This window comes from Larimichthys crocea, chromosome VII (genome assembly GCF_000972845.2).
Source record: "Larimichthys crocea isolate SSNF chromosome VII, L_crocea_2.0, whole genome shotgun sequence".
NCBI classification, from domain to species: Eukaryota; Metazoa; Chordata; class Actinopteri; family Sciaenidae; genus Larimichthys; species Larimichthys crocea.
In genome coordinates this window covers 21,252,015-21,275,271 of record NC_040017.1, presented here as the reverse complement: position 1 = coordinate 21,275,271, position 23,257 = coordinate 21,252,015, and the positions used below count along the sequence as shown (strand labels likewise).

The 23,257-nt window shown below is 42.8% G+C and overlaps 1 protein-coding gene across 1 annotated transcript; it reads left to right on the top strand.

Annotated features, from left to right (window-relative positions):
• Positions 1 to 3,789: 3,789 nt before the first annotated feature.
• zbtb16b (zinc finger and BTB domain containing 16b) lies at positions 3,790 to 19,935 on the top strand (the record flags this gene model as incomplete). The annotated part of the gene is made up of 7 exons (XM_027280456.1): positions 3,790 to 5,033; positions 7,561 to 7,658; positions 9,592 to 9,699; positions 10,058 to 10,144; positions 17,337 to 17,507; positions 18,592 to 18,759; positions 19,389 to 19,935. Coding segments are annotated over 7 exons (2,106 nt in total), but the record flags the coding sequence as incomplete, so codon positions are not given.
• Positions 19,936 to 23,257: the final 3,322 nt, after the last annotated feature.

Below are 23,257 nucleotides of genomic sequence, written 5' to 3'. Positions count from 1 at the left end.
GAGTCAACTCCAGCCACCGTTTTGATGACTTGCAACAGAAAATAAATGACTTGAGGCTCGACTTAAGAGTTAAAGATTTGAGAAATGATTGTGTTCATTTTATGTTTTCAGTTAAATTATTAAATATACAATAAGTATACGAGCCACAGACTGGGAACGGCGTTATCGTGATTGGATGACGACCCTGTTGTGATGCTACCTGATCGTATCATGACTGTGACAGCCTAAATTCAGACAAACTCATAAAAAGGTAGTTTTCTGTTTGATTAGGTTTATTTTAATAAATATAAATAATTTTAATAGAATTTCTTGAACAGGTAAATTGGCCAATTATATCATTATTCAACAGGTACCAACACCTTTCCTCAAAAAAAGACTGGACACTGCAAATCAGAATTTGTTAATTGTTGTTGAATAGTAGACTCAAGCCATTTTTTCTTGGGTGTGATTACAGATAAAGCTACCTGGCAGTGAAGCAGTTAGAATCAGCTCCACCTTTACCAGCTGCAACAATAAAATGGTTAAATATGAATGTCAGTGGTCATAATCCAATGATCAATCACGTCTTATTTTGCACAATGAGTACTTTAAAAGTATTAGCATCAAAATATTTACACTAACTTTTAAGTAAAAATGTCTACACTGTGGTATTGTTACTTTTTCTTCCATCGCTGAATACAGTCACAACTAAAAAGTCCTGCTGCAAGCAAAACATCCAAAAGTACCATGTAGTACAACTAGTATCATCAACTGCATGTACTCAAAGTATCTCATTCCAGTGTTACTGTTCTAATTATTACTGATGCAGTGACATATGAAGAACATTTAAACGCTGCAGCTGGTCCAGGTGGAGCTAATTTGAACTATTTCATAGTAGTTTAATTTCATGAGAGCATCATATGTTTTTATATTTAAAACATTCTACAAACTGATTAGTATAAATAGCTGTATACTACAGAATGAGTACACTCAAGTTAAACTGAGTAAATGTTTAAAAACTCACATCCCGCATGTGTTTTATAGGCTTATTCCTGCAGTCCCTCCATTTTTAGTCTCAACACATTTACACTGGCCTACTTGTAAGTCAGCATTAAAGAGAGGAGAAGAAAGAAAAAGGATTTGATTCCCGGCTGTGTGAAAAATGCTTTGAAAGAGCATTTTAAAAGCTTCGTGTCAGGAAAAACAGTTACAGAACAATAACTGAACAATGTTGGAGGGGGAGGGGAGCGCTGGGTGGACTCAGATGCTTGACCTCAGTTGACCACATGGTGAGCGCCTTAAAGCCCTGTAGTGACCGGGATGCCACAAGCCTCTTTATTTCTCAAATCTTTTCTACGGTCCAGTGGAGTGCAGTGGGAGGGAATGCAGGTTTCACTATCCTCCAGTAACAAGTTTGAGTTTTTAGATGTCACTCTGCCTCCCATCCCCCGACTCAGCATTGTTTGCACACCAAAGACTCTTGCACTTTTTTTTTTGGAAGGAGAGATTCTGTGACGGCAAGAACAGACGAAATGTATAGATCTCATCATTAAAACTGAATTATCATGAGTCAAACTTTATTTTTCTTTTAAAATACAACTTTTACTTTATCTCCAAACGCAACATATTTCAGATAAGGTCTTTCCACCAAGGCACTTTCTCTTTTTCAACATGATAAACATAATTTTACAATTTATACTGCAATTTATATTATTTTTTTGCTATTATCTTAAGTTTTGCTCCTTTTATTCATGAACTTTATTTCCTTTAAAGTCTAACCTCATTGAAATGCAACATATTTAAGATAAGGTCTTTCCACCAGGGCACTTTCTCTTTTTCAACGTGATAAACATAATGCATCTTTTACTATTTATACTGCAACTGCTAAAAATCTGCATTTTTGCTGTTTTAAGTTTTGCTTCTTTTATTAATAAACTATTTCCTTTAAAGTCTAACCTCATATTGAAACGCAACATTTAAGGCAATTCCTCTCTTTTAACGCAATAAACATAATGCAACTTTTACGACTTGTACTGCAATTGCTAAAAATCTGCATTTATTAAACTGATTTTTGCTACTTTCTTAAGTTTTGCTTCTTATATTGATATTTACAATACAAGAAACAATTTGAGCAACGTAACAGTTAAAAGTTAACACAGTTATGACTTTAAAGTCAGACAGGCTGAATTAAATCAAGTTGCAAACAATATAAATGCTTTAAATACCCTAAATTCTTAACTTTGATTGCAATATTAATTTATTAAATGTGCATCTCCTCCTCATCATTAATAAATCAGATCATTTCCTTTTCTCTAAAACAACACAGACTGCATCTTATAACCTGAGTCCAACACGTGGTTCTTAAAAAAGGCGAGGTTTTATTTTGAAGGTCTTGCTCGGAAGTCTCGTCTTTGCCCTGCTGCTTTGACTGTCGCGGCTGGGTGATGATTTGCTTACTTGGAGCAGGGCTGAGTTTGGAGCGGGTACTGTGAAATGTGTAAGCATGATGTTGCCTGGATAATCAGCGGAGCGCGTTAGGAGACAAGAAGGTAAGAACAAACTGTGACAGCCGACACTTTTACCATCACTGTTCTTACTCTTAGGTTTATTATGCGTGCGGATCATTTCAGTCTGCTGAACTACTTTTCAGCCTCACACTCATTTTAAGAATGGATATGAGAAATAACGCCAGCTTCTCTTAGAATATTCTTTTTATGGCGCACATGGCACAAGTTTGTCCGCAGCTGGATTTTTTTTTAGGAGGGATTTCACAAACTTGATTAAAGCTCAGACTGTCTCACTTCAACCGGGGACTATTTTGGAGAAATCGTCCTCTTTTCTTTTTTATTGTCAGACAGACAGAGACAGACAGGCACGCGTTGCGTTCAACAGCGTGCACGCACGGTAAATAAATAAAGCGCGCACATTTGTCGCAACGTGTTTTGGATAATAATAAAAAAAGGTCGGAGGATTTTTTTTATTTTTGAGGTGCGTGTGTGTGTGTGTGTGCACCTGATGCGCTCTGATGTTGCGGGTAGTTTGGAGGATGCAGCCTGTCAGCATCACTCGAGGTGCAGCTGAGTGGTCCGACAACACTGATCATCACTGTGTGTGTGTGTGTGTGTGTGTGTGTGTGTGTGTGTGTGTGTGTGTGTGTGTCACATGTGTGTTTTTAAATGTAGTGAACATACATGTGTCCCGTGCACGAGGCGGATCTCGCTCTCGTGCTTCCATCACTTTGATAGTTTTCTAACTTATTTAAATGTTTTTAGCTGAGAGGCTTTAATAGTCTTTAATACATCTAATCACGCACGTGCGCAGCCTAAATTAACTAATCAGCCCTCCGAGGCGTTTGTTAATAACAGTCCTACCTGTTGAGGGTGTGTGTGTGTGTGTGTGTGTGTGTGTGTGTGTGTGTGTGTGTGTGAGGAGCTTGATAAATTGAACCGTCACCTCTCAGTATGCAGACGTTATTACAGCGACGTGACCGCTCTCAACGAGACCTCAGACTAATCACCTGCAATGGAAACTGTTGCTTTGCGCTTATCGACCTGTTGTCTGTCTTTGGTTCTTAATTAAAATAAATAAACATGTTTGGTGCATGAAATAAAACCTCCTCCCCCCCCTGAAGAGATCAAGAGGAGTGTTTGTATTTCATAGAATATATTTTATTTGATATTTTCCACAGAGTGTAATTAACTGTCTTTACATCACCCTGTGAGGCAGACAGGCACTAATGATCCTCTTTCCCTCCTCCCCCTCCCTCCCTCCACCCAAACTACAGACCTACAACCAACTGAAGGCGAGTGAAGCAGGCAGGACAGCCACACCTCATGCGTGGGCTCAGCAAAGGTCCGAGTGGATACGGGTCTGACAAACATGGGTGTGCTCCAGCTCCACAATCCCACTCACCCCAGCACGCTTCTGCAGCGGGCCAATCAAATGCGTCTGACCGGCACCTTGTGTGATGTCATCATCACCGTGGACGGCCAGGAGTTCCCGGCGCACCGCACCGTCCTGGCCTGCACCAGTAAAATGTTCGAGATCTTGTTCCACCGCAGCAGCCTGCGCTACGCCCTGGACTTCCTGTCCCCCAAGACCTTCCAGCAGATCCTGGAGTACGCCTACACCGCCTCGCTCCAGGCCACGGCCGAGGACCTCGATGACCTGCTGTACGCCGCCGAGATCCTGGAGATCGAGTACCTGGAGGAGCAGTGCCTGAAGGTGCTGGAGACCATCCAGGCAGAGGAGAGCGAGGAGGTGGCGGTGAGGAATCACAGCTCCGGAGACCACAGTGACCACAGCCGGGCCAGGCACTGGAGGCACATGTTGATGTCCAAGAAGCATTCCATACAGGATGGACCCAACCGCACCACTCCCACCGCTCTACACCACCTGGCGCTGTACCACATGGAGAGGAGCTCTCCAGGTCCAGAACCCGAGGCGGCTCCTGAATCGAGCCCTCAGCCGGACACGGAGGTCGACATGGAGGGCTCCCAGCAGTCTGAGCGCCACGGTGCACAGTTATCCCAGGCCTTGACCCTGGATCTTGCCAGAAGTATAAAATCAGAGAACATGCAGGTGGATGATGCCAACGGCTGCGAGGGTCGGTCCTCCAGCACTGGGGAGGGAAGCTGCATGTCAGACCAGCCCAAAGACGAGGGCCCGGGGACGCCCCTGAGAGGCAGCGTGATCACCAGCGCTCGAGAGCTGCACACAAGCCCCGAAGATGGAGGACAAGTGGTGGGGAACTCTCTCGATTGTTTCCCCGGGATGGCCGAGAAACATCTGGCCTCCATATACTCTGTGCCCACTAACCACACAGGAGAGGGGATGCTGCCGGTGTCCGTTTCAGTTGCCCCATCACTGGGCGTGCCGCTGGATCCGAGGGCCTACGGCGGCCTGCTGCACCAAGGCTTGCTGCACAGGGAGCTCCTCAGCAGGCTGGGCCAGTTTGCAGCAGGGATGAGGCACGAGAGCCAATCTCAAGGCCAGCAGTGTTGTGGCGAGTGTGGGCTTCAGCTGCACAGCAGGCAGGCAATGGAGCAGCACAGGTAACATGCACACACTTTCCTGATTTAAATTAAACAAAATGAAAACGCGTATCTCAAAATCTAAAAAAAAAAAATCACTTGTTAAAGACGGCATCATTTTAGTCTGAGTGACATTTTGTTGTAAGATCAACACTGCCACGCTCACTGCGCAGTATTTTCTCCTGACAAACGTGCTACGTCTAATAAAAAGATGTGAGGGGATGTGCATGTGCATTATGATGAATGGCAGCCAAGCATTTGATTATGCAGTTAGGAGAAACATTGGACTCTCTGTCTCGTAAATTGAATTCTTGGTCTTCAGGATTCCCCTCCACCTCCTTCTCCTCCTTCTCCCCGCATCATGTTAAAATACTATGAGAGTTAAAAGCTGGAAGGGGCAACAGCAAATATGTTAATTTATTCTCGGGGACACCTGCACTCATGTCTTAACAGTGAGACGTCTCGGGAAGTTTTGAATCGGGTCTTTGTGAGGGGATTTTGATATAAAGAGGCCCTGGTGTCGCATAATGCTGTTATTTACAAAAGCCTGATTTTCTAAATTCTGTTTGATTATTTGTGCAGAAGCGTGCCTCACACAACAGGCTGTCTCCCAGGCTATTTGATATGCATTCCTTTGCATCAGCAGAGAGGAGCCTCTCAGCAGGGACCGGGCTGGACGCTTCAGCTAGATGATGGATAACTTCTGCTTCACGACTCGCTCTGTTGTCTTTTGTTTATTTCTCCTTTATTTACGAGCTTGTCAGTTTAGATCTCGTCATTGTACGCAGAGAAGTTACCGACCAAGCTCAATGACAACTCTCATTAGGCTTGATTGCAGATGTTTATAATTGTGCGTGCTTTGGCAGCGTTTGACTCATCACTAATCATTAGAAACAAGACAATCTGTGAGCCAAAAAGTCCTGATATGCAGCTAACCCGTGATTAGGATCGCAGACGTTCTCTATCCGCGCCTGTGGCTAACATTTCAGCCTCGTGCCACTTTAGAGTTGTGTTGAAACCGTCCGGTGAAACAGAGCATCCTATGGGATATTTAGTGATGCGCGTTTCTTACTCATGACGGGCGGATGTCTGCAGGTTGAAGGAGCTGCATGGGTGGCACTGCTTGCGGATGTAATGAAGTTGCTGTAGGTCTGTAACCAGGTCACTGAGCATACACCTGCTCTGCACATTGACATTTTGTAGTCTTGTTACAGAAGTATCTCCTGGCACAAAAAGCTAAAAAAAAAACTACAGAAATTTAACAGATTTGGTTTAGAATTGTTTCCGCAGTAGAATAAAATAAATAAATAAAGTAGATACAAAAACTCGTTAAGCTGCCTTCCAAAATGAGAAATATGAAATATTTTTTAAAAAGGTGATACCTACAGTAAGTCTTTATTTGCTAAATTAAAACACCACTTCATGTCATTTCAAATCATTTTGAAACCTGTCCCAACAAAAGTAATTACAGCTCCCTATAATAAGTCTTAACTCGTGTTTTCAGTATACATAAATTAAAATGTGTTATTGTAATTACAGCCTTTTATAGGCATTAAAATAAAACCATTATATTTCTATGACATTTTTGCCTTTTAAAACAATTTTGGTGTCTTTATTTTGGTAGAGAGGAGACAGGAAATAGGTAAGAGAGCGATTGGGAATTAAATTCTGTAAATAGTTCGCGTGAAGGGGAATATGTGTGTCATATTTGACGTTGGTTGGCCATTAGGATGTCCAGAATAAAAGCTTTTCAAGTCTCACATGCACTCTCAAGTAAATCTTAAAAAGTCAGTTGACTTACAAATAAATAAATAAAAATAAATAAAAACGTCTCTCAGGAGCCTGAGAATTATTTTTTTTCCCTTAATATGTTAATGTTGATTTGACGTGTGACCGCAGAGTGTTTGTTAATCATGGCGTGGTCTTTTCTGTGGCCATTTTCCCTGCTGTTAGAGGGGTGATGTAAGGATAACGGTACAGATGCCTTGCATGCTCGGATGTGTGTGATATGATATGATAGGTTCTGCTGCCGGCGGAGCTTCAGCGAATCATCTTTTCTTCTATTCATCGCAGTTACAGGAGAAATGTGTGCGTGCATGTGTGCTTATTATGTTAGGATGTCAGTTTGCGTGCATGCACTCAGTGTGTGTGTGTGTGTGTGTGTGCGCTTGTGTGTGCCGTGTGTCTTGCAGTGCTGGCGGGTGGAGGCACGCGTATGTCTGCACTCTGAAATTAGCCAGATATCCTATTGTCTGTGTTCTTTTAGCATTCATGCGTTGTGTGATTCACAACTCCAAGGGCCTCTTACACTAATGATGTTGCATTCAGCGAGGGATTCTTGCCGGAATTAAAACATGCTCTTCTTGTTACACGGGGGACAATGATGCTTCTGGGTTTGGGAGACCTTACACGAACAAAAAAAAAAAAAAAAAAAAAAAAAAAAAAAAAAGTGTACAAACGAGATACTTTTATTATCGCAAGTGTGTTTTTTTCCCCGCTCTGTTCTTGCGCCGACGCGCTCACAGTAGTGTTTGTCTTTCCAACACAGGAGGCTGCATAACGAGGAGAAGGGCCACGGCTGTGAATATTGTGGCAAACACTTCCAGGACAGCATGCGGCTACGGATGCACATGCTGTCTCACACAGGTACTTAGTAACTCTCACACTCTCATCTCAGAGTATTCAGTGCTTATGAAGCCTCTTGATAGTGCGGCCTTTCAAATGCACCTGTTCATACTACAACCCTGCCCCCCCACCACCACCACCCATCCTCCTCCTACCAGTTAGTGCTGCTCCGAATACTTGGATCATGCTTTCTTTTCCATGCTTAGGTCTGTGTACCTCTCTCTCTCTCTCCCTCTCTCTCGTCTCTCTCTCTCTCTCTCTCCGTTTGAATCGTTTCTGTGTTTTTTCGGAGACTCTGGCAGCTCGCCAGCTCTGCCCCTTCTGAGTGATGACATCATCAGCTGCCGGCAGGCCTGGGTGTTCTGCCAGTGTTCCGAAGCGTGTGTGATGGCTCGCTCGCAGATGTGTGTCCAGGAACACACTGTACCCAAATGCAGACTTAATCAGACCTGACTGCTCTCCCAGCTACTTTATCCAAAATAGAGAGAGAGAGGAGCAGAGGGATTGGGGGGGTGGGGGAGGAGGAAATCAGGGGGACTAAAAATGAAACTAAAACAGGAACCTCGGTTGGAATATGTGTGTAGACATGGCGAGGTCCCTGTCCTCCCTCCGCCTTCTCTCTGAGGATTGTTCGGGGAGGGGAATGACATACTGCTGACAGATGAAAGGGAGAATCTGCTCCTTTAAACTTCACCTGAGTCGTCCCTTTTTCCTCCTCAGTACCCTCCACGTAACCCTAAGCACGCGCGTTGTCTTGCATTACTCTCAAGACCTCGACAACGCGCTTTTGATTTTCAATTCGCAGCGACATCCACGACAGGGGCACCTTTAACCTAATTTGAATTTTTTGCATAAACTCTCCCCATCCCAATGTGTCAACCCATAATACTACAAAAAAAAAAAGAGAGAGAGAAAGAGAGAGAGAGAAAGAGAGAGAGAGAGATGTGGATCTCATTTCTTTGTCACTGTGTATTTCGGTATAGCAGCCTTAGATCCCGCTGGTTGCTAAGGAGCGAGTGCTCCACTGCTCTAATGGGCTGATTTGGTATTCAGCTCGATGCTGGCTCTTATTTTGGTATGCCAGACAAAGTGTTTTGATGGAGGACGATTGCAGCCGCGTCTGGAGACAGTTTGATGGTTTATGGATGAGAGCACACTCCGTGCCTTTGACTGCACAAGACAATGCACTATGTTCTCTTCTTCCCTTATCACACAATCTCACAAAAACACAACACACCGCACTGGACAGCGTCACACAACATCAGGATCTACAACATTGCTCCAGTGTTACCACTATACAAGACTACTCCTCTTTACCAAGTTTGATTTTTTGCTCCGCGCGACAAAAAAAACGCAGCGGTTCCAAAACAGTAACGGTTTGTTTTCAAAAATTGTTGTTTTTAGAAATGAACAGATCGGGGCTTTTCTTTTTGTTATTTGTGTGCGGCAATGGGAACAGTGGCACAGTGTCTGTGTGTAGAGGCATCGTAAGAGTTGAAAGAGGACCACATTTAGGCTGTAGCGCTCAGAGTTCCCAAAGCTTGTGGGTGTTTTAATGAGTCATTTTAACTTCATTTAAAGCCAGCTGAGCAGAAAATAGATCAGTGAATGAGCCCTGGGCCAGTATGGATCTGCAACCGATTTACATCTCTGTGAGAGCCAACCCACATCCAAACAGCTGTGTGTGTTTGTGTGTGTGAGAGAGGAAGAGAATGTGTGTGTGCGTGCATGCGTGTGTGTGTGTGCATGCATATCTGTCCTATGTGTCTGTCTGTGCAGGTGTGAGGTGAGTGCAGAACAAGGATTGAACATTTCTGCAAGCGGTATGCATACTTGTCTCTTTCATGTCTTCATCACAACAGACAAGGGCATTCCAAAGGTGAACTGGGAACTGTAGTTACAGTGTGTGCGATGGGATTTGGGGTGTTGACTCTGAACTGTTTTTTTGATAAAGGGATGTGCCGTAGGCGGGAAGCGTCTGCTGTAGAGAGAACACCCAGTCCTTCTGTGGCCTCTCAGGCAGACAGTCTGCTCACTGTTCAGAGACTGATAACAGGGCACGGTAAATAAAACTCTTCAGCTCGGCTCTTTTTTGTCAAGAAGAAGGGCCGTTGCACCCTGTCTGGTGCTTTTGTTTGTCCTGAGTTGTGTTTTTACGGCGCTTTCCTTTGCTCCATTGTACTCCGCGCATTTGCTTCCTTGTGTTAACACCTGAAAAGCGCAAGTGTGTGTCAAGCGAGGCTCTTTGGTGACTTTTGAAACGGGGGGGGCGCCTTTGTTCCTCTCTTGTTGCTTTTGCCACAGTTCTCTTTAAATGCTGAATTAACTGACTTACTCTGCAATTACAAAACACACACACACATACACTTGTTTACTGTCTGATCAAGATTCCTTTCTTATGAATTTGATTTTATCTACAGCTCCCGCAGAGGCGCTGGTGTGTGATCAGTGTGGAGCAACATTCTCCTCGGAGGATGCTCTGGAAGCCCACAGGCAAACACACACAGGTACTTTACAAACGTGTGCATGCGCTAACACTCCCACCACACACACACACACACACACACACATATATTATGTTTAACCTGGGCAGCATGCATTGAGCTGTCGAGTAAGCCGTGACTACAAGACTTGTGATCATGAGTCTAAACTTGCTTGTCATGCTGGCTGGGTTAAACTGTTCCTGTCATGATGCTCCATAATTTATCAACATGGAGGTGGGAGGCCCTCTCACATATCACCCACTAATATCTCTTGGCATCCAGACCCACTGCATGCCACTTTGCCACGGCTGTAGCTTTACAGCACCAGCATTACAGTTTCACAGACATATAATCCTCACCTCCTGCCTGAGAGAGCCCGTGGAATTATTTACACTTAAGCTCACACACGCACACAAACACAGACACACACACACTCTCAACGACAAGATGAACACCTTTTGTTTTCCAATAACCTCTGATTCAAAAACATATTTGTATTACAGCCTTCTTCCTGTCCGGTGAATGTCTGGCATTAACAGGTGGCATCAGGATAAATCCACGTTTCTTTTTCAAAAAGTTGTGCACAGACCTTGGACGGAGACTTGTTGTTATGTGAAATCTTGGTTCCTATAGTTTAGAACAACCTGCCTCAGGAGCTGAAGTCGTTTTCATCTTTTAAAATCAATTTTTAATGCCCACGTTCCCAGACTTATGTATTATTAGTAGCAAGCAAGCAAACTTTACTTATACGGTATTTTTCAAGACACAAGTGAAAACATGCAAAGTTTATTACCTATAAAATGACTTTATTGGAGATATATTAGATTACGATGCTTTAGAAGTAAATGACCTGATTGATGGTAAATAAATAATTAAATGATCTCTCCATTAACTTTAACTTTATTACCGAGGGGACATTTGTCATGTTGCCTGGTGAAGCATAAAAACACAACGACTTTAACCGAGGAAACATAAAATATAATAAAACGTAGTATTAACATATGAAAGGACATTAAATGCGAAGTCTAAGCTTCGTACTTCAGTGTATCAGTAATAATCTATAAAAATAAATAAATAAACAAACCAACATGGCATACTTTGACAGCCTCTGAAAGAAAGAAATAAAACCTTTATGACCTGTGACGATATCATTTAGAGACGGAGGCTGGTTGGTTTTAAGTGGAGCTGAAACAATGCGTCGATTAATCGACTGACAGAAAATTATCTGTCGACTTTGAGTCATTTTCAAGCTTTAAAATGTCGATATTTGCTGGTTTTCTTCTGGCCTCTATGGTTGTAAACTAAATATCTGGATTTTTGGACTGTTGGTTGGACAAAACATGCAATTTTAAGGCGAGGACATTTTTCAGATTTGATCAAAAACCAAACACTTAAATCGATTATCTGAGAAAATAAAAAGAGAAGCAAGAGTTAAGCTGCAGCTGCAGATTTTAAAGTGGACAAAAAAAAAATACAGATGACCTAGTTTCACTTTGTAATACCAACGTCAGATAAAAACCAAGATGATCAGTGGAGTTCTGTATCGTAACTTAATACTGCTCTTTAAAGGTTCGATGACGGGTTTATTGACAACCTCTAAAGCCTTTTTAAAAGGATGCCTCTTAGTGAAGTGCCACTAAACTCTTGAATATTAGCCCATTAGCTTGAAGTGAGAAAGATTTAAAAACAGGTGTTTTGACTCAAACCTCTCCGACTGTGAAAAAAAAAGAAGAAGCTGTATTATTGTCAGTCAGTACATATGCCCGACAGTGTCTGAATCCACACCTTTTCTGTTACTGTCAGAGAAAGGTGATAACCCTCTCAGGAGCATTGGCATGTAACTGTAACTCCAGGTGGCACACACAGTATGAATACTTAATGGATGTGGACATGGAGGGGTGTTAACGATGCCCAGAAGTTTCTACCCTCATCTCCCCGAGTTGTAAACATCCAGAGCTCGGTTTCAGCTTGGCAGTGTATCCAGAGCAGGGTACAGAAGGGCATTACTCTCTCATTTTGTCGTGATCTCAGCTCTGCCTGCTGTGACGCATGACCCTTTTTACTGACACTTATTGTAGCTCTCACAGCTGACACTGACATGAGCTACAGGTAATTTAATCTGCTGTGAGGTTATGTGGGGAAACTATGACATTGCTCCAAAGATTTACAACCTGGATTTGTTTTGTTTCTTTATTTCTCCTAAAAAACACAGTGCTTCAGCGCCCGACCGCACAGCCCCGGCCTTAATTTGCCATGTGGCATAACCAGTGGGCCAAATGAGTTTCCTCTTAGCAGATTAACACTTGTCAGACCTCGGCAGCTGCAACAATGCTGTCCACCTCCTCTGGAGGGGAAATAATACTACTTTTGGGGGGACTTTACTCTGAAGCAGTTTGGCAATGCTGACTACAGTGAAGGTCTCTTTAACCATTTTGATATGTCAGAGGTGAATGGCCGTGGGTTGCTAAAGTTGGAGATCAAAGAGGGGAGACGGGGGAGGGAAGCTGGGGGCGGAGTGGACTGTGGGAAGGGAAGGGGGTAGGGGGTATGTGAGGACTTCCTGAGGGCAAGAGGATTGCTGCTAGTGTTGGATGCCAGGACTGAGAGGAAAACAACATCATGTGCTGCTGTTTACTCCTCACCACAGCACTGTCATAGTCTCCTCTGACCTACTTGTCAGTGCCCAAAATAAAAGAATGGATCTGTCTCCGAATTGCTCTCACAACAAAGGGGTTTGTTTCATCAGGGCAAGTCAAGGCTCTGGGGCACACCAAGCTTTCAATTTTTGGAAAACCCAAGACTGTTGCTTATCTACAGCACGCACAGAAATCGACTGTATACGCTTCAAACCATGCTGGCCGACCATTTTGCCACCTTGCCTCCGAGGCAAAGGCCATAAGAGTGCTGCCTTTGTGTACTCACAGCAGCTGCACTGCTGCTGTTTCCACACATTACTGGCTGCTTCATCAAGTGAATAATATTACCTTCTGTCTGAGCCCTAATTAAAACAGTCCTGTAGTCCATTCAGATACGGCTCGGCTTTATAATGCAGCCCTCTTAATGCAGACCTTTTAGCTCGCCTAATTGCGTGCCCGTCATCATACTGCACCCTCCTGTTAATACCCAGTTGTAATTCATACAAGGCTTAAACTGAATTGACCTGTGCTCTGTTTGGCCATTTGTGCCCCCGGTATTTATTTGCACTTACTGTCATGATACACGAAGCCCTGTCATTTCGAGTAATGCGAAAATATAGTAGGCAGAGAAAATATTGCAAAAGATTCTAAGAATCGAAGCGAATGAAACCGTGCATGACCTCAATGAACCGATCCATGGAATGGTGGTTAAACACGAGCAACGTATCTCTTGTTGCATTAATTATTAAGTCGGTTGTTCTTCACTCGGGTAGATTAGCAGTCTACTGACGAGCGCCCGGGGTTGTTTAAGGTACTGTAGCATTTGTTTGTGTGCTTCTGTAGCTTCCCTTCTCCGGGGAGCCGTCTGCGTGGACACATACAGTAACATGAACGCACAGGGTCATGTGAGGTCTGTATATGTTTAACCGAGTCATATCAGTGAGCCGACGGGCAGAGAGCGCGCTGACTGTATATATATGCTTAGCAGGGCCTTAGGACCTTTATTGTGACCTAATTCTGCATAGTCTAGCTGGTGGACATGATCATCCATGATGTAATGTTACAAACTGTGTCAAAATCCTGCTCCCTTGGAGAGCTGCAGGGCATTTATTTAGCTTTATTTAGCAAAATCATACAAACATTAATTCAAATAATGCCAACAAATTGCTAAATTACAGTTAAATGATATATTTTGTTTCCATAAATAGGACAAATTATTCACAAATCAATCAGTTTAATTGGTGCGCTCCAGACACTGAAGTTAAGATTAACACAGAAGAAATTATACAGATTTGCGGTCGTCACTGAATACAATCTCTTGTTCAATTTGCAGTGGGTTTACTCCCAGATTCTCAGGGTGGGAAAACTTTTGTTTCACGCTTGAAAAGAAACAGGCTGCGCTTATTTGTGAATGAAGGGATTAGCTCGAACACTTCACCCCAACAAGGACCATGATCCTATCTGGTTGCCTAGACACGTGGTTTTGTTTCTTAGGCAGCGTGAGAGCGTGGCTGGCTCCCACCTCGCTTGGACTGAATAAGTGGCAGATGTATGAAGGCAGACCATGTTAAATCACATGAGCGTACACATGGTCTTAGTGGAGATATGCTGAAATAAGCATGACAACCTCAAAACCGTCCTGAATCACCAACCTGATTGTGCATTAGACAAGCAGCTCAAGTATTAAAATTCACACAGTTAATGTTTATATTTTCGGCCTCACAGCAGCATTGCTTTAAGTAAATCATTATTCCCACTGTTAAGGCTCCCACCCACTAAACACAATGCTCAGTCAACTCTCCGGCCTTTGAGGAATACCATTGATTACATGGTATTTACCCCATTGAGGACCAAGGGTCAGGGGTCATCCTGTGCCTTAAAACCCAAATCCCAAGCCCATTGTCTGGTTAAGGGTGAGAAAGCAGGGGGCAATGACAGCCAACTTTAGGGCTTATTCTCTCATAAAGAAGCTCCTCTGCACTTATTACCAAAGCTTACTGGAAAACTCTACAACAGCAAATCCTTTTTGTTTGAAAAGTTAACAGAGCGCAGCGAGGCGAAATACCACCACTAACGCATACAAACACTCGGCTGCTTCCGAAGGTTTTTGTTTACACTTCAAGATATTATTTGTTATTTTTATTTTCGGCGTCGCCTGCTCGGGATTAAAAAAAAGAAAACGAAAACGACTGACTGCTGAGCTGTTGTCACTGTGTGTCAACCTGAGATCAAGACTGAGATTCTTGTGACAGAATATTTGTCATATGTCTTTACTCAAGTTTCAGCATTGTTGGTGACAGATGGGATCAGGATATAACATCTGTAAGAGTCTGCAAGTGTGTCAGGGAGTAACGCTTTAGCTCCGCAAAGAAACCCGGGATGTTGAAACCTTCAGAGCAGAGAGAACAAAGCACGCAGGCCGCACTGAAACAAGCACTTAAAATACATGATTGTTAATAAAGATAGAGTGGATAAAGGATTGATTATAGTAGCTGTGGAGTATCTACAAGGTGGATAATATGTTCTCCAGTTGGCTGAGGGCTCTGCTCGGGCTCTGCCTGCAGCTTAACTAACCTGGACACATTGGTACAGAAAGCACTCCCCCTGCTGGCTGCAGCGGATATTACCAAGAGAAACTGGTTAAAGTAGATCAAGGCGCCACACCACAGGTCATCCAGAGACTGTATTTTGCGCCTCTGAAATGTCTTTAGCCATTTTTAGATAGATCATTATCCGGACCCTACTGATGCACAATAACACAGCGAGCTGGCTTTAGTTAGTAGGTATGACTCAGGCACAAAGTGAAGCTGGTTAGACAGTGAAAGGATTTCCTGTATGGTCAGCGGATAAAAAAGGGGAGTGGGGAGGGTGCAGAGGCGTCGAGAATGGAGGGTCTTTCGTCTCCAACTAAAATATTGTGATCCGTGGGTGAGAAAGGGCCTTGGTCATTAGGCGACAGCATAAAGACAGGGATTGTAGGAGTAGGAGCGTGAGGAGCCTATGACTAATGGGCTTGGTCAATGAGGGCCTGAACCTCATTGTGCCCTTTGTGCAAAAGTCCACAGGCTAAAGCCTCTGAACAGGTGCAGTTCATTCCACTGGATCGCCTCCCTGTAGGATTGTTAAGATTAGGGAATGCCTTTCATCCTGTCTTCTTCTTTCTGTTAATGATTACGAATCATCAGTTCTATTAGTGCCATTTTGGGGAAGGGGGGGGGGGGGGGATTTTCAAAAACTAGGTTGAAAACAGAAACACCATAATTTCAAGAGAGGCTTTGTGCTTCTATGACAAATTCTACTTAACCGTGAAAGTGTGAAGCCTTTGCTTTGTTTGGGCAAATTGTGATACGTGGATTAGTAAACAATACACAGTGAATGTTCATGATTTATCCCAGAAAATGTGAATTTGCTTGATTTGTTTCATTTTCTTCCCACTTTGAACAAGCTTGTCTGTTAACTTGATAGAACCTAAAGCAAGTGTCTGACACTCTTCCCTCTTAGTATGAGTGTGCTGTATCCCTTTCCCTGCGTTAATTCCAATTTAATTGCCAGTTGCCTCAAGGCACTTCAATAACAGTAACAAATGATTTGATTTAGTGGACCTCATCAGACTGCATTTTAAATGCGACACAGCAACCCCACTTGAATTCCAATGAAGTGCTGGCACAGTCCTCTGTTTACTAATGATCCTCCGCTGGAGATGTCTGATTGAATCTGAGTCAGGAGCAATGGGACCTGCTAGCATTGTAAATGATCTGCAACCTGAGCAGACAGAGAAATAAGGACCTCATAATCTCACATTAAAGCCTCGCTCTTCAGGACATGCACGTTACGTCCAATGCAGACGATTAACCGGTCCCCTCCGCCTTACCACACATATGAATTTGCATCGTTAACGAATGCCAGAATGGATTCGAGTGCTGGCGTACGCCGCCTGTAGATCAAGTGTTGAGTGTATGACAGCCAATGGATCTTCTTCACATAGCCATTTTGACTTCAGCTACCCTGCCAGCGTCTCCCTATCTGTATTCCTCTCCACACTCTGTGCAACAGGAAAGCAGCCCCAAAGAGATGCCAGGTCACACACAGGATTAAACTGGATTGTGTTTTTTCCTGCAGTCCTGCCTTTAATGGCTTGATATCACTACTTAACATTCTGCACAGAGCGCATAGTGTAGGCATCATTTAGGGTGGAGCTACTATCAGCCGCTCTTTGAGCACAGAGACAGAGGACTTCACAGGCTGGAGCTGACTCCTGATGGGGAATGAAGAGAATAATTACACATCTAACACACCAGGAAGGAGCCATTGATTGTGTGATTGGCATGCTGTGCATTGTGTGGGAAATTCTTAAAGAAAACAATGACTTTCATGGTTTAAAATAGAACGTATAAAGACTCACAGTTGAAAGTGCCTCTGGGCTTTTAGGGGAGTTAGTTTAGGTAGAGGCACTTGCTCTTTGAAAGAAGCTTTTCCCTCAGAGGACTCACACAAAGTTGAAGTGACCCAGTTTCCCCACTTAAGGCCCTGTCTGTGTATGGTACTGAAATAACTGTGTCTGTGTCTTGTGCGTTCTCCAGGGACTGACATGGCGTTGTTCTGTCTGCTGTGTGCAAAGCGCTTCCAGACCCAGAAGGCCCTGCAGCAGCACATGGAGGTCCATGCAGGCATGCACAGCTACATCTGTAGCCACTGTGAGCGCCCCTTCCCCAGCCACACCACCCTCAAAAGACACTTGCGCTCGCACACGGGTAAGAGACGGATCGCTCGCTCCATCATTATCTGTGGCGTTGCCGTAAACGTGTTAAAGACACAGCGGCGGCTTCTTTTATTTTTGTACACGGGTTAGTTTCCTGAGGTTACTGGCTTTAAGGTTTTAGTCAATTTGCATGCAATCCTCTCCCGTCCTCCTTTTTCCCCCCTCTCTCTATGAGATGACTCACCTCTCTGATGACAGCACTGTACCGTTATGGCCGGTGCATATTTTGGGCAATTTCATCCTGTTTATATTTTGGGTTCTTAGACAGCCTTTGGGCTTCTGCAATTCATGGCTGTCAGTTCTAGTGTGGTTCACCCAAAATGATAGAGGAAACCCAAATAAATATTGAAGGAAAAGCAAATGGAAATGACTTGTCTGTGTGTTCTACCGAGGGTGAGTCTTAGTGCCGCAGGAGACGGAGAGATATTTACTGAAAAGATGTCCCCCTTTCTTCTTTTACCTTAAATAACACTCCCAGCTGTCACGACGACTTGATGTCTAGACAGGAGAAATACATAATTGATGTGAAGAGACAGAAGTGAAGGGAGTTTTGGCCATGGCAGCGTATCTTGTTTGTATGCCATTCTGCTTGGAAGTAACATTTTGTAAATGTCATCTGCTCCACAGTGGGGTGGGGGATTGGGGAGAATCGGCCTGTAATGAGGAGAGCAATGTATCCTCTGACTTGGCTGTTGCTGTGGACACTGAGATAATGAGGCACATAGGTCATTGGAGATGACTCAAATCCTCAGCCTAGGAGAGAAATAGATTAACTACAGTATAGAGAACAGAGCAGCACATGCCTGGATGACTTTTATTAGCTATTAGCAGACAGCCAAAAGGAGTGTCCTCATGTCATGACATTAGCGACGTCTGAAAGCACATTATTTCCCTGCTTGATATGCATGTGCAGAAAGGGCTCTGTGACTATTTGACCTATGCAGCTACATATGCGCCACGCCAGGCCAAGGGTAAAGTTAGCCTTTAATGCGATCTCACGATAATGGGCTGTGTTTGGTGTTGGTGTCTGCTGTTGCCGCTTCTGCTTGCTGTTGTGACACGACTCGTGTTTTCAGGCGATCACCCGTTTGAGTGCGAATTCTGCGGGAGCTGTTTCAGAGACGACGGCACGCTGAGGGGCCATAAACGCATCCACACAGGAGAGAAGCCTTATGAGTGCAACGGCTGCGGGAAGAGGTTCAGCCTCAAACACCAGCTAGAAACACACTACCGCGTACATACAGGTGAGTCCCACGCGAATCTACTTTTTTTATTTCTTTTAAATTTCAACTCTTTATGACTTGTTTTTTAAGAAAAAAAATTGGCTTGAGGCTGAGACACAGACAGGAAACTATTATTAGAGTATTGAGAGTCACACTAATGCTTTCTGGCTTTGGTCTTTTCATTGGACTGTTGCCTTTCCTACAAAAACATATCATTTTAAAACAATTACGTTCATGAAAAAGGGCATTGACTAAATACTTTAACCACTAAATGTTGATGGGTTAGCAGCCTTTAAAAGTTTCCTGCGGAGGAGGAAACTTACAGATTCCCTTCACCCGAACCGCTGAATTAAAATCATTAAAAGTTAAAAGTCTACATTTTATTTCAGGTTACATTTTACTGTTATCTGACTCCTTGCTGAGGTCATATTTGACGTGTATGCGGCTGACCGCCCAATATCTAATATCAAACTCACGGCAAACCGATATAGATCCAATCCGATATAGATCCAATCCTACAGCACACACACACATGACCTCACACGTAGAAACAAGTACAGTGGACTGAAATAGAGGTGAATCCTGTTTCCACCTGGCAGGCCTTTGACTCCAGGTCTACAAGGTTAATGCTGTATTGTTGAATTTTTCAGGTGAGAAGCCATTCGAGTGTAAGCTGTGTCACCAACGGTCCAGAGACTACTCGGCTATGATCAAGCACCTGCGCACACACAACGGAGCGTCTCCGTACCAGTGCACCATCTGCCAGGACTTCTGCCCGAGCCTGGCCGCCATGCAGAAGCACATGAAGGGCCACAAACCGGAGGACGTGCCGGCGGACTGGAGGATAGAAAAGACTTACCTGTACGTCTGTTACGTCTGAGCTGGACTTGGACTCCACGCACAGTCTGACACACACACGCACACACACAGTCATTGAAAACCTTGTAACTCCAGTGTCGCAGATTTTTAATGCTGAAAAGGTTACATGTTTCTCTGTGGGGGGTTTTAAAAAAAGAAAAATTCAGACTCTTTGTTTTGGATGAACTGAAAAAATGCTTTGTGGGAAGTTGTCGTTCTGGGAGTACAAGGTTTTTACCTGACAACAGAGACACGTAAGCACGAATACAAATGTGTGTACACACCACACTGGGGCTGCTACTAATGATTGGTTTCATTATCAATTAGAATATTTTTTACCACTAAGTGATGAGTCTGAAAAATGTCACATTTTGGTGACAACTTCAAACAACTAGTTTAGTCCAAAGAGAATCGAATCAGTTTAAAATGATACAAACCGGAGAAAAAGGAGGCAAATTATCACAGAAAACTGGTAATATTTATCACTTTCCCCTGATTAATGACTTAAAACGATCAACTGATTATTACGACTTATCGTTTCAGCCCTAGTGCACACAAACACACACAGACACACAAACAGTTTTGATAACTGTATCTCTAATGGATCCACTGTGGTAAAAATCGATGCCACAATGGCTGCGACTGCTGACCTGTATGTGTAGCAGAAGCTTTTTTTTTTTTTTTTTTTGATTGATCGCTAAACCATCAGGCAACCTGAGTCGTATTCTATGATTGTGCAGTAGATGTTGAAAATAATTCCACGAAGGCTTGATTGGATGAACTTTGCAACATGTTTTCTCTCCTAAATTCCTGTGACTTCTCAGTTGTTTTTTTTTGTTGTTGTTTTTTTTTTCCCTCTTTGCTGTTGGATTTTTTATTTTGGAGTTGTTTATTTTCTGCATGTTTTACTTGAATGGCTGCCACGTTTTGACCTCATAAGCTTGATCTCTTTAATTGCCTTGTCTTTCTTGCAGTGGGTGTTATTGTTTCGAGGTAGCTGGCTTACAATTTGAGTTTCTCTTGCGATGTAATAGGTTTTTTTTTTTGCTATTTATATGTTGTTTCTTTGTTACCAAATATGTGCTGGTTTTCATCACACAGTCGGCGTCTCTCGGGATGATTTCTAGTAGAGCGAGCTCTACCTCTCCTCACTTTTTCCACTGTTTGTTTTTAAAAAAGAACCTACTGCAAATTACTCGTCTATCACTTTTAATTTTTCTAACAAATACACCAGAATTTAAATGGTCAAACAGTGTGTAACAAAAAAAAAAAAAAACAGACAAAAAAAACAAAAAAAACAGCCTCGACATGGCTTTTATGTGTAGTTTTTTATTATTAACTATATATAGATGTCTTATAAAATCTCAGAATCAGAATTTTCTAGGAGAAAATCGAAGAAAACATGAAAAGTTGTTGTTTTTTTGTTGTTTTTTTTTACAAAACATGAAAAGAAAATTCTGACATTGAATCACTATGAGCAGGTTATTGTCAGTTATAGTGTAGCTGTAATGTACAAACTGTCATGGTATGTTATTCCCTTATGTGAGCCTAACGCAGGCCTTATAGATTTAAACATGTTGTATTTTTGTATTACAGTAATTTGCTATCTGTTTACATTTGGTATGATTTGAGAAACATCTTAAATGTGTGTGTTTTATAAGTCTCTGATTTGATTAAGATCCCTCCCTTGTGCCTCTTTTATAAGTAGAGCCTTGATGTGCTTGAGTACATGGGTCTGTGCTATTGGTAGTTGTTTCTGGGTGTTTGTTTATTGTTACTTAATTAAAAAGATAGACTGCCATGTAGATCCACTTTGTCTGAACATTGCAAACGGAAGCAACATACTGTGATAGTGGCTGATACTCCGAGACAAGCGTGTAACTTTTTACATCGAAAACATTTTTTGCTTGGAACTTGCATCAAATTGTTCCCTTCAAAGTGACAATGGACTGAGATCTTTGGATGAAAAAAGTGTGTATAGCAAATCCTGGCGTCTGTGGGCATTACCTAATGCCTTCTTAAGTAGCCAACAACACTCAGTGCCATGAAAACACACATTCACTGTATCTATTCTACATGAACATGCACTATAACTGGATTTCCTTATTGGACCAAAAGAAATAGAGCACTTTTGTTTGAAAAAAGGGTTTTTCTTTGATCTTTCTATGTTGTGATAATGCAGATGTCCTTTTATTTGATGTGTCCTAGAAGGATGTGATTAGCATTGTTTAGATTATGTCAATGTCTGTCTACCTCAGGGCCAGATCAAAGCTCGACCTGGTATCCAATCAGGGTTGTTCTTCTTGCCATGTGTGCAGTAAAATCCCTCTTCATTACAGCTTTGTAACACAGTGTGTGAAAGTGTTTTTTCTCAGTGTGGATTCAGGCACAACTCTGTATGCGTCAGTGTTTCGGTGGCATGGTTAAAAAAAGAATAAAACAAGTTACTATTTTATGCATCTCGTCTCATTTGCCTACTGTTTCTGCTGTCTGCATCCAATAGTGAAAACTCTGGGAGGCATTATTTTTATCCCCCCACAGCAAGTTTACGAATTAATTCACCCCTTTATCGACACCCGCCGCCATGTTCCAAATGTGTTTAATTAAATTTTAAAACGGGGTGTTATTTAACACAATTGGTTACACTTAAGTTAAAATAATGCTTCCATACAATTAAACTATAAATATTTAGATTAGTCTAAGTTTAGTTTTTTGTATGTCTACTCCTTGGATTGCTCATTTTAACCATTTATCCATTACTTAGCGCTATTTTGACCATTGATTCATTACTTTGATCTAACATTTTCAACTGTTTATCCAGTAGCTAATCATTCATTACTTTCCACTAGCCATTTCAACTGTTTACCCATCACTTGTTATTGCCAGTGATTCAGTCTTCTCTGCTTGCCAACTAGTAGAAACATCGAATGCAATACCTCGTGTTCTGGTCTTACAGCAAATGGATATATTTAAATAAATACATCAGTTAGGCTTCAGTCTTTCCAGATATATAAACACCTCTGGGGTACACCGATCCCTCGGGAATCTCCTTTCTCTATAGCCTCTGTGGTTCTAAATCAACCTGAGCATTTCTCTTTTTACAGCCCCGCCATAGCCCTTCCCATCATCTGGACAAAGACAATGCTGCTGATACCGCTTACCGGTTTATTGGCTCCTGCCACAAACCTTCACAGTCTCAGGCTGTTATAGAGCTTTATAGAGTTTGTGTGTCATCTATGCAACTTGCAAACAGCTGGAGTCACTCCGAGCTCTGTGGTGACCTCTGACGGCACTCCGCCAGAGCCACAGCTGGCCTGTGTTTTATCCCAGATGTGAAGGAGCTACGAATGAGTGTATCCGTTGTGCCACTGTTCCCTGCACAGCACAGTGAAAGTGAGACCTCTTGATTACAAGTACCGCCAGCATTTACTGTACATTTCTTCCGATGTTGGGGTTTTTATGTTCGTCTAATGTCCTTGGGATTTAACATTAGTGCAATGTGTTACTTTTCCATCTCCATCTTACCATAAAGCAGCCTCTGAGTACCCTGTGAATGTTTTATTGTGTAATCTATTTTCTAGCTATATGACTTAATCCCCGTCAGCTAAATTCCAGCCTGCAGTGTTTACAGTTTCTCTCCTCGGCGATTGCACTCTGTTGT